The sequence below is a fragment of the Arvicola amphibius genome, chromosome 17, assembly GCF_903992535.2.
Source record: "Arvicola amphibius chromosome 17, mArvAmp1.2, whole genome shotgun sequence".
Classification (NCBI taxonomy): Eukaryota; Metazoa; Chordata; class Mammalia; order Rodentia; family Cricetidae; genus Arvicola; species Arvicola amphibius.
In genome coordinates this window covers 4,695,082-4,706,717 of record NC_052063.2, presented here as the reverse complement: position 1 = coordinate 4,706,717, position 11,636 = coordinate 4,695,082, and the positions used below count along the sequence as shown (strand labels likewise).

Sequence of the window (11,636 nt, the reverse complement as noted above, 5' to 3'; positions counted from 1 at the left end):
CTCCAATATGCATTTTTCTCCGTGTAAAGATAGGACTTTCATCTGCTTATCCTGGGTGTAAAAACTTGCTGGAATCCAGTCATTATCCAGTACGAATCTTGTTTCTTAGCAAAGGTAAAGTGAAGGTTTGGACCCATGTAAAACAGAGTCATTGGCATTGAAAATGAATTCTTCTATGTGATGATTTCAATAGCCAATTAGCCATATAAGTGAAAATTCTAAGCAGAATCTGAGTAGTAGTGATCTGCTCTTAAGGTGCGACTATATTCTTTCATCTTTGCCCCGACATTGCCTTAGTATCTCGGTCTCACCTGCAGACAGTCACCTGAAGTCCACCTGGCACTCATTCCTGTGACCATTTGCAGTCTCACCTGCAGAAGTCCACCTGGCACTCATTCCTGTGATCATTTGCTCCTCACCATGTGACATGATCCATAAAATGTTCTTCAATGTAACCATATACATAGGATTATATAAATGTTCCTGGCTTCATTAGCTATATTGTAATTTAACTTTCAAAAATCATTAAAGGCTGCTGAATCTTCCATCTTCATTCACAGATGGCCACCTCATTTATTAGAACACTAGAGCTTGGGGGGCAGGGATATGCACCATCCCCATCCGATCCTTTGCGGGCACATGTAAAAGGGCTATCTGACTTCATCAATTTCATTGACAAGTTGGACGAAATTCTTGGAGAAATAAGAAATCCAAGGTAATAATTTATAAATTATAAATGTTTGTTGTTAATCTGTCTTTAAAAGTTTACAGAATCAGAGGTAGGAATGAAGGGAATATTGAAATCACCAAACATCAGTACGAAGCATAGGTAAAGAAATAAAATATCAAACTAAATAAATCATAGGTGCACAACCTTCCTCTCCAAATTTCTGCCTTGCTATGATACTATTTTTTTGAGTGTGGAAGCCAAAAGTTGTGCTCAAACTAAATTTGTTTAGTGAAGATGATTATTATTTATCTCTATATATGGAAGAGACAAATTTTTCAGAACTGGAGGTGACCAAGTAATTTCTTTAAATTACTTAGCAATAAAGGAAAACAATACCAAGAATGAGGAGAGAAATTAGGTTTTTCTATTTTTTCTTTTCTTTCTTCCTTTCTTCTTTTTTTTTTCTTTTTGTATTTTTCAAGACAGTGTTCTCTGTGTAATAGTCCTGGCTGTCTTGGAACTTGCTTTGTAGACCAGGCTGGCCTCAAGTTCACAGAGATCTGCCTATCTTTGCCTCCTGAGTACTGGGCTTCAAAATGTGCACCACCACCACTGCTAGATTGTTTTTTAGTTTTTTTTTTATCTGAAAATCTTTGGTTTATCTAGGATTTGTTTTATGTGATATTAGAGATAAACATTCTTTTTAAATTTCATAGACTTCCATTTATAGTGCAGATATAAAGCTGTTTGGTTTATAGTGCAGATATAAAGCTGTTTGGTTTATAGTAATTTTAGGGGGACTGGGCTAGACTTGTTCGGAATCGTGAATTGCTATCATTTTGATTGGTGCGCCATAGCATTGTTCAAATAAAGTAGCTGATACTTACTGATACTTTCATTGAACATTGTACTGAACTCTTTTGTGTAGATTATCCCGTGATCAGTATAAGGTCTCACATGGTAGATAACATTACTATCCCTGGTTTAGAGATGGGGAGACTAAAGCATGGGGATCGATCCATTTACCCTGGATGGCACAGCCAGTAAGCAGCAGAGCTTGGCCTTGGATTAGTTCAGTCACTGACAGACATTTGCAGCAGGCTTTCTTTGACCCCAGTCAGCTCCTGAATCTAGACATGGAGACTTTTTATCAGTCCCACTAGCTCTTACAACTTAAATTAACCGGTTTCTCTTCATCCATGCTTTGCCTCGGGGATTTTTACCTTTCTTTCATTGTGTATGTCCTACTCCGTGTCTGTTTTTCTGGCAGCTGCCTGGCTGGGCTAGCCCCAAACATTTTCTCTCTCTCTCTCTCTCTCTCTCTCTCTCTCTCTCTCTCTCTCTCTCTCTCTCTCTTTCTTTCTCTCGATTCCTCCTCCAATTTATTCTCTCTGCCTGCCAGCCCCTCCTATCCCTCTACTGCCTTGCTATTGGCCATTCAGCTTTTTATTAAACCAATCAGGTGCCTTAGGCAGGCAAAGTGAAACTGTAACACATCTTTATGTAATTAAACAAATGAGCATAAACAAATGTAACCCACCTTTACATAGTTAAATACTTCTCAGCAGACATTCTCATCCTGAGAAACATCTTCCCAAGAATCAAATTCCATATTTCTTTTCTTTTTTACTTAATGCATGTGTATGCCTGTGTAGACAGAATGAATCACATGTGTGCCATGACATGGGCATAGAGGCCAGAGGACAGCCTGCAAGAGGTGGCCCTCCAACATGTGGGTCCCAGGGATTGAACTCTGTGGTGATCTTTCATTTGTTTTTTTTTTTTTAATAAATAAAGCTTGCCTGAAGATCAGAGAGTAGAACAGCCGCCCTGGTCAGTCTTACAGACCAGGCAGTGGTGACACACACCTGTAATCCCAGTAGCCTCACTGTTCACCATAGAAGCTGGGCAGTAGTGGTGCACACCTTTAATCCCAGCCCTAGAGAGGAATATAAAACAGGAGGAGACAGCTCTCAGCTCAGTCTCATTCTGAGATTCCTGGAGGCAGGATCGCCATTTCAGACTGAGGCAGAGATAAGAGCCAGTGGCTGGCTGCTTTGCTTTTCTGATCTTCAGGTTGAACCCCAATATCTGGGTTTTTATTATTTGTGCTACAGAACTCAGGTGGTCAGGTTTGGCAGCAAACATCTGTACCCACTGAGCCAACCCCAAATTCCATGCTTTAAAGGATTTTGTTCTGAATCGCATTGTATCTCGTATGGGTATCTATAATATAAGAGCAGGAATGTGGATGTGAGCGAGCATCCGTATTCAGAAGCCGAGAGTAAACAGGAAGTGAGGCCATAGTGTCAAGCCTCAAGACCTACCCCCAATGAACCACCTCCTCAGAGAGGGTTTGCAGCTTTCCCAAAAAGCTCCACCTGATGGGAACCAAGTGTTCAAATATGAACCTAAGAGAGATTTCACATTCATGCCCCCTATTTTTCTTTTGATTTGTTTCCTATTTATTATTCATCACTTAGTTATCAAGCTTGACAAATTTTGTGTTAATATTGGTCTCTCCACCAAACCATCCCTTGCCCTTGAAGACAAAGAGTCTCTGCCACCGTTTACCACGTACCTTCGCCCACTAGGCCTGCCTCAGAGTGGTGGCGGACACCTTCATCAGTACCTCGCAGGTTTTCCTTGTCCCCGCCCCGTCCTCTGGACCTCATGGCTCTGCTTTCCATTGGTGAGCTCCTCTAGCTCAGACAGCTTTATTCTTAAAGCCAACACGTGGACGAGGGCGTGGCTCAGCAGACAAGGGCGCCTGCTGTGAGCACCTGCTGACCAAGTTCATTCCTGCACCTGAGTAGGAGAGAGTCGACTCCCGGAAGGCGTCCTTGTCCTCGAGTGCCGAGTGCTGCCGCCCCTCCCCGGAACAAGAATGAAAGAATAAGAAAATAAAAGCCAACGGGGAGCAAACACATTTTTTCTCAGATTTGGCTTTTTATGGTCTTACCATATTTTGTCATTCTAAGATTGTTAGTCATGTTTAACTTCAGCTGGGTGTGGTGACTCACACCCGCTTCAAGCACTTAGGAGGCTGAGACAAGAAAATTGCTTGTGTTCAAGCCAGGGCTCCGGTGTGAGACCTTCCCTCAAGATGAAAAAAAAAGCAAGAGGAATGTAACATTTTTATTTGCTTTCTAGGAGTTTCTGGTTAGAGTTTTGTTTGGGCCTGTATTCTTAGACGTTATGGTGATTCCAACCGCCCTTTCCTTTTAAAAGTGAGGCTCTGTACAGCCGATAAGCAGCTTTGTGTCCTGGGCTTCATTACAGCACCGCAGTCAGTCGGCCCTTTTGTTAGGGACTTAACTCTGCAGACCTCAGATGACTGTATATCATTTCTTGGTGTCCTTCCAGAATTATCCACAAGTCCATGCTTTAATCCTCACAAGCCTAAATTCTGCCCTGTGATGGACGGGCTTGTCGACACTGAGCTGGAGTGCGCAGTTTTAGCCCCTTTATGTTCGGGCCTTGCTGGCCCTGGCCCTGGGTCTTTCCTGGCTTGCACTGCGGAGTGATCCTGCCTTCCATACATGGTGGAAGAGGCCCGCTAGCTTGACTGCTGAGAATGTGAGAGGGGAGCTAGGGTATAAGCACAGGTCCAGTTTTCTACACCCACCCTTGGTTGGAAATAGCCCTGCTATGGGGTCTTCAGTGTCTGAGGATCCTACCAGGTGTCTTGTATTCTGTTAACAGCGACTTGCATGTTGTTTCTGTTCCGGGTAGTTAGTGCCTGTCTGTCTGTTCTGGCTGTACTTTGATGGAATCTGTCTGCTATTACCAGTATCTTTCTTTCCTGTGTGGATTAAAAAAAAAATCTGCTTTGCTCTTTTTTTGACTTCAGTAAAGTCTGGAAAGAAAGCTAAGATAAATGCATACATTCAGTCCAATGAATCTGTTAAAATTTTGGTGGATTACATGGTTGGGGAAACTGACTAAATGGTTAGAAATGGAATTGTTTTATAGGCACCCAATATGAGAGAATATATTTCGTCAACTTAGCAGCCACTTATTTAAAGTGTTCAGTTTGGTCATAGCAAATACTCTATCTTCCGAGGAAGGCACTAAGGAAGTCAGTATCTAAATACTATCTTCAAGTGGGAGTTTAAAGGGTCCACTTTAACAGTCTGGTCTTCTTGTTTTTAAGCAGTAAATATGTGTTAATTTTGTAATTCAAAATAGTAAAACTATTAAAAGCTAAAAGCACACCCTGTTTATGAGATGCGAGAGAGGCAGTGGGTGGGCCTAGGCTGGCCTGGTCTGTGGGCGCTTCTGATAAGGCATCAGAAAGCGTGCCTGCAAAAGTCTTAGAGCTGAGCTTGACCTAAGGGTAAACCTGCATGAGCAGATGCGGAGGTGTGGATAACCTACCAGACTTCTGCTCCATTGGTCCTTTCGTCTCTAATTTTATACTTTTTCTCGACTTGAACTTTAGCCGTAATCTATAAAGACAGTAAGAAAAAACCCAGCAAACTATGTTTTCTGTCCAGTTCTCCACCCTTTTGCTCAGATTCATGAGAAATTAGTATTCTTTTTGTCTCCTTCTGTCCTTGCAATCTTGACATGCATGTCTTCCTAGGCAGTAAATGTCATAAGAGCCTACTGTCTTCACTAATGTTCTGGCCATAGCCGTCGACACAGAGCTGAGGATAATTTGCTTGTTTACTCTTGAGCGGCTCTCACTACCTGTGTCTGCTCCTCCGCTCCTCTGTGGTTGTGCATCTCTTCCCATCTGGAATGTTCCCACTCCTCATGTTTGACCACTTCTTAGAAGTTCTGTGATGTCATATCTCATCTTCTACCTCTTTAACTTCATATGTGGAGATTCCTACGAGTCTCTTCCTTGGGGAAACCCAACCAGTGCCGAGTGAGTTCCCAGGACTTCAAATGTAATGTATGCCAAAAATTAATATTCATCTTCCTCTGAAAAACTGCGTGCCACCTGAGTGGTTCACCCTTTCCCCGCCAGTGACCCAAGTCGTCTATATTGTAAGCCCTTTTCCCTGTCGCTGCCTTAGCTTACTTTTTTTTTTTTTAACATTTTTCACATATTCGCTTGTCTTTGCTCCTGTAACTACCTTATTTCTAGTGTTCGCCGTCCTTTTCTTTTTCACCTGAATCGTTCATTCTACTTCTTGAGCCTGCATTGCTCTATCCTGATGCCCGTGTGGTCTTCCCGAAATAGCTTTTGATAGTATCATGATTAAAGACCTTCAACGGTTCCACACTGGGTACAGGATAAAGCCCCAGGAGTCTTGGCTGATGTGCACAGTTGTGTATAATTTACCTTCCACTTTTCACTCCTGTCTCTTTATCCTCTTTGTTTCTTTACTTCACAACTTAAGAGATAAAGATATGTATCCTCTTGCACCTGAGCAGAAGTTTGTGCTTATCTTATAAAGGAGGCATTATAATAACCATTGGGTCTAAGGAATATGATGAAAATAGTTGGATAGGAAAGAAGGGGAAAAATGGAAAAATCCAAATTGTTGCTCAGTATCCTTTGCCAGGTCTTCACGAGGCCTTCTTAGCCAAGCTGGCTGCATTTCTGCACTTTGCCTGTAGGTGCCGCCATAAAATGCGTGCCATACCTTTACCTGAAAAATGTCTTGGAAGCTTCAGTTTTTACAAATTAGATTCTATTGTTATAAGAATCTCACATTGCTGTATTTAGGCTTACCACACAGCTTTTTAATGCATACCTGTGTTGTATATGAACTAAATATATGGCTACAGAATATTAATTTGGCTGGAAATTACTTGTCTCGTGTATTTTTCTTTATTTTTTGTTTGAAAAGACTTCAGAAGTATTTTGATACTATTTATGTGTCTTAAATCATAATTTTAAGAATGTTAAAGCAAATAGTTTTCAAATTCATGAATATATAATAGGAAAGCCTTATATTTTGTTTAGCAAAATGAAGAGTAACCAATTGCATGGAAGTATTTGTTCCTAATGTTGTTTGGTATTTTCTTCCATCCATTTAATTTTTAGTTGTGCTTTTCATTACTAGCTTCATTGTATTTTTTGCCCAGGGACTCGAGTATGATGGAGTTGGGAACTATAATTCAATCTTTCCTCTAAATTCTCCCTTTAATGTTTATCTAAATTAGCAAAAACTGTATCTTTTGGGAATAACTCATTCTTCCTTCCTCTCTTCCATTCAAGCTCCCTCTGTACTTTTAGTGTCATTCCCTGCTGTGGGACAATGGTCTGCACCCTGTCACTTGTATTTTAAATAAACACTGATTGGCCAGTAGCCAGGCAGGAAGTAGAGGTGGGGCAATGAGAATTCTGGGTACAGGGAAGTTTCAGTCAGCGGTCGTCAGCCAAATGCAAAGGAAGCCAGACACAGAGCAAGCAAGATGTGGCTGTTTCGCTGAAAAAGGTACCAAGCCACGTGGCCAACACAGACAAGAATTATGGGTTAATATAAGTTATAAGAGTTAAAAAGAAGCCCGAGCTAATAGGCTAATCAGTTTATGTTTAATGTAGACCTCTGTGTCTTTCTTTGTGACTCAATGACTTTGGGACCTGTTGGGACAGAAACCTCTGGCAAATTTTCCTCCCCCCCCAAATGTTTTTTTTTTAGTCTTAAAAAACAGTGCATAGCTGGGTGGTCTGGAATACTGGGTTAAAACCCGTGGAGCTTCTAGTTCTAAAAGCAACAGACTGAATTAAGTTACAGTATCGTCAGCTAGACTAGGACGTCTAATGGTTGGCTTTGGTAGGGGGTGTATGAACTCACCATAGTAGCAGTGTTAAGAACATTAGCTGATGGCCAGAATTAACCTTGGCAAGTAGTTAAAGCATATAAATATTTTCCTAGATACAATCTGGCAATGATTTATACCATCTTGAGAATTCAGCAATTTTCTCTTATCGAATTAACGGGGGAAAACCAAATGATAACCGTTTTTTAGTATTATTTGAAATTTCTATTCTTATAATTTGCAACTAAGAAATTCATATTTTATTATCCTTTGAATCTCTATCAAAAATGTTTTTGATAGTTTATTTGTAATTTCAATAAGCCTATGTAATTGACCTAGCTACTAAAAGCCACTTGAAAGTTCATTATTGATAAGAAGGATTTTATCAGGCTGGTAGCCTAACCAAACATTTCCTAGTTGCAGACACATTGCTCATATCGGTCTCTAAACCATGGCTTCATAGTCACACTGATAAAGGATGCAATGGTTTAAACACATATATAATGTATTGTAAACAATTTTTTTTTGCAAATTAATGAAACTACCAGAGCAGCAGAGAGTACCAGTGTGCTAATTATGGATTAATTTGGGCTATATTTCACCCAATTTGTCTGTTCTTTTAATAGAAATATGTTTAAAGTAACAGCTGAAAAGAAAGTTCTTATATAAGTGAAGGTATTCCTAGAGTCAGCCTAGACTCTAGTTAGGGAAGTACGGCAGACAGATTCCCTGGAATGTCCCTTTCATTGACAAAAATTAATAATAACAGATAACATTTTTAAGTACTTTTTAATGCTTTAAATGAATGGGCAAATGTGATTTAAAAAAAAAAAAAGAATACAGACCAAGGATCAGGTGAAAAAGAAAAGCCAGAGAGACAAGTCAAAGTGGAACAAGCCAAATAGAGTTCTCAGGGAACTGGATTCTGTTCTGTGGGAGGGAAGGCTGAGTATAAGTGTGTGGTGGGGGGTGTGGACATGTGTGTGGAGTCCAGTGATCAACCCCCTAGGAGCTGTCCGCATTGTGGCAGCTGCCTGTGTGCCCCAGGGATCTGCCTGTCTCCACCTCCCCAGACCTGTGGTTACTGGTACACTCCACCGCACCAGACTTTTGATGTGTAAGCTGGGGATCCAAGTCAGGAACTCATGCTTGAGTGGCAAGCATTTTACCCAATGAGCACTCTCTCCAATCCAGAAATTCCCTTTGTAAAGCCACTAACGTCTGCAGGACAGCTCAAGCTGAGGTCTAGTAGGAAGACATAATCACCCTCCAGGGGTGATCCCCCAGTGTAAATACGAACACGGACTGTGTACCCTGATGCAAGGTTCCTATAGAAACCTGGACGCCTTGCAGGGCCGTGATGGTGCACATCTTTAGTTCCAGAACTCGGGAGGCAGAGGCAGGTGGATCCCTGTGTGTCTGAAGCCAGCCTGCTCTACAAAGTTCCAGGACAGTTAGGGCTGTCACACAGGGAAACCCTGACTCAACAAACAAACAAAAAAAAAACACCATAACAAACCAAAAACCATAGTTAACTATAAAATGTTATTCAAATTAAGATTCAGATGAGAGCTCTTGCTGTCATCATTTCTTTTCAGTACAGTATTTGATGGCTAATCAGAAGGTAGGTAAAATAATTAAAAAATGAAACTATGTGGTTGTGATATGATTATATTGGTGTAAAATTTAAAGACTCTCAAAGCAGTACTTTAAATATTAAAATAAGCAGTAGCAAACCAGACACGTCTTACTGGACAGAGCCTTTCCAGAGATAGCTCATGATTCCATGTCACACCAGACACGTCTTCCTGGCACACCCGTTCCCGGGATACCTCATGGCTTCAACAGAGAGGCCTCATACACCATTGGACACCACTGACTTCAGAGCAGACCATCCTGCTGTGTTTCTCACACTGGGCCTGTGCCAATCCCGGGAGCAGCAGCTGCAACCCAGATTCAGGCTCATAAGGAAACACTGACTTCAGGTTTTGGGAAAAAAAAAAAATAACATTGGTTTGTTGGCCCTAAGTCTAGTTTTTGGTTTGCTCAGGTCATTACTGACAAACTTGATTTTCCTTTCTGTATATACAAATGCTTCTTGCATGGTGGGGTTAGTATTTCTTTCAGATCTGGCTTCTTCCCTCTTCCTGTCCTGGAACACCATGTGATCTAGGACAAGGTATTTCATCTCAATGAAAATGAGTTCAGTGGCAGCTTATTGAGTTGGTTTTAAGATTAAGGTAACGTTCTAGACATTTGCTGAGAGGTGACTGTTTTTCTTGTCTTAGTAGTGTATAAAGGTGCACACTTTACATATATCAGAGAAGTAGAAATTCATCTGATCTGCATCAATTTCATACATAACTAAAATATTTTTTCCTCAGCTTTCAAATCAAGGAAGATGTAACTTGTGACATGCTGGGTTTTAGAAGGACTTTATTTTGTTGCTCATGGTTTTTATCTTTCCCTCAAATGCTTTGTTATTTGATCTGTAAGGTCAGAGTTATATTCTTTGAAAGGTGTTAACACTGAAAAATATTTTTTCAGCTTATAAGCTTACTGTCATTTACAAAACTATCAAAAGCACACTCTTATTTCTATTTTCAGCCTGGCAGGGGGTCGGATATTATCGGTGCTAAAGATGCAGCTGATCAAAGGCCACAACAGTGGAGATCCTTTTTACAAAGCTGTAGAGGAAGTTGTTCGGGATTTGGATTTGAGGATTAAAAATATTATCAATTCTCAAGAAGGCGTAGCTGTCAGCACCACCGGCATCAGTCCTGCAGCGGTAACGGATTTATTCTTCATTGTCCTTTTGTATAAAACATGATCTCGTCTGTTCACTGCGGAAATTGTTTGCCACCGCTACTCAAGTCAGAAGAATGCATTTTCAGTGTTTAAAGATGATGCTCTCAAATTTGATTTTCTCAATAGGATTATGCTCAACTTAGGTAAATCAAAAAACATCTTTGGAACAAAGGTGTTTGTTGAAATAAGGCGTTGGATAATCTCCAGTATATCTTTCAGAACTGAATAATTAAGGTACTTAGGGCTACTTTTCAATAATAATTTTTATAATATCATTATTTTTCTACTCACTTTGATGTAAAATAATAGTCTGGTTTTGACCGCAGCACTCATCTCTCTGCAGGACAGCAGTGGTCCTATTAGAACAGGTTTTTCCTTCGGAAGTTGAGTTTTCATACATAGAGCTATATAATTATTATTTCTAACTACATTTCCAGTTGATTACAATTCAGTCTTCCATATACTCGGGAATCTTCTAATTATACAACACATACTTCTCCCTTGGCTTTCTTGCATAGTCAGTTTTAATGAATCATTACTACAGAAATGAACTACTATGATTTTAAATGCAGAATGGAATTTTAGACTATTATGGTGGGTCTATCTTTTTCTTTTTTCTCTTTCTTTTGTTTTTATTTGAGATGAAGTCTTTCTGTGTTGTCCAGGTTGGTTTGGAAGTCACTACGTAGCCCAGACTGGTCTCAAACTCCTATCGTAACATTCTGAAGCTGGAATTACAGTGTGAACCATTGTGCCTATCTACATTGTGGTGTTTATTTGGTTAACAAAAGCCCCTTTTCATTAGGTGTCACCATGGCAGGCCGTGCTTGAAGAAATTCTTTTGCTTTTGCTGTTTATTCATTCTTTCATCCACGGGCCTTGGTGGTCATTTTTATCTATTTTACCACAAAAATGCATGTTCTTAGATTTACTTCAAAGGCATCATGAGGAAGATTCTGGGATGCTACCCCAATTATTTCATGTGCATGCCAACATTTTGAGTAACTAGCTTGGCACAAAACACAAGAAAGCTATCACTGCAAGTGTAAGCCAGGAACCACTGCCATCTGAGATCGCGCCGAGTGTCAGTTTCTCATCTGTAGGCAAACAAAATCCTGACGCAAACCACCTGTTCTTAGTCTTATGTTTTCCACTAAATCACGAATTTTGAAAACATCATCAAATAACACTCAGCGAAGATACTATTAGCCATGTGGCCCTCTCTGATACCAAAGTAAACCATGTGGTAGGTACTAGGTGAGGGTAGGCTCCGTGAAGGTACTGTTAGCCTGTGGCCCTCTCTGATACCAAAGTAAACCATGTGGTTGGTACTAGGTGAGGGTAGGCTCCGTGAAGGTACTGTTAGCCTGTGGCCCTCTCTGATACTGATGTAAACCTGTGGCTCTTGGTTTTAGTTTGAGTGCAGCTGTGCATT

At 40.5% G+C, this 11,636-nt stretch overlaps 1 protein-coding gene across 5 annotated transcripts in view; it reads left to right on the top strand.

Annotated features, from left to right (window-relative positions):
* Positions 1–11,636, top strand: part of LOC119803570 (PARP1 binding protein) — a 39,463-nt gene that overhangs the window by 21,058 nt on the left and 6,769 nt on the right. For 4 of the 5 annotated variants that reach the window (XM_038314959.1, XM_038314960.1, XM_038314961.1 and 1 more), the window contains 2 exons: positions 561–715; positions 10,001–10,181. In XM_038314959.1, coding sequence (XP_038170887.1) covers positions 561–715; positions 10,001–10,181 — 336 coding nt within the window. The remainder of the gene's footprint in view (positions 1–560; positions 716–10,000; positions 10,182–11,636) is intronic. The other variant, XM_038314963.1, reaches the window with a different exon arrangement.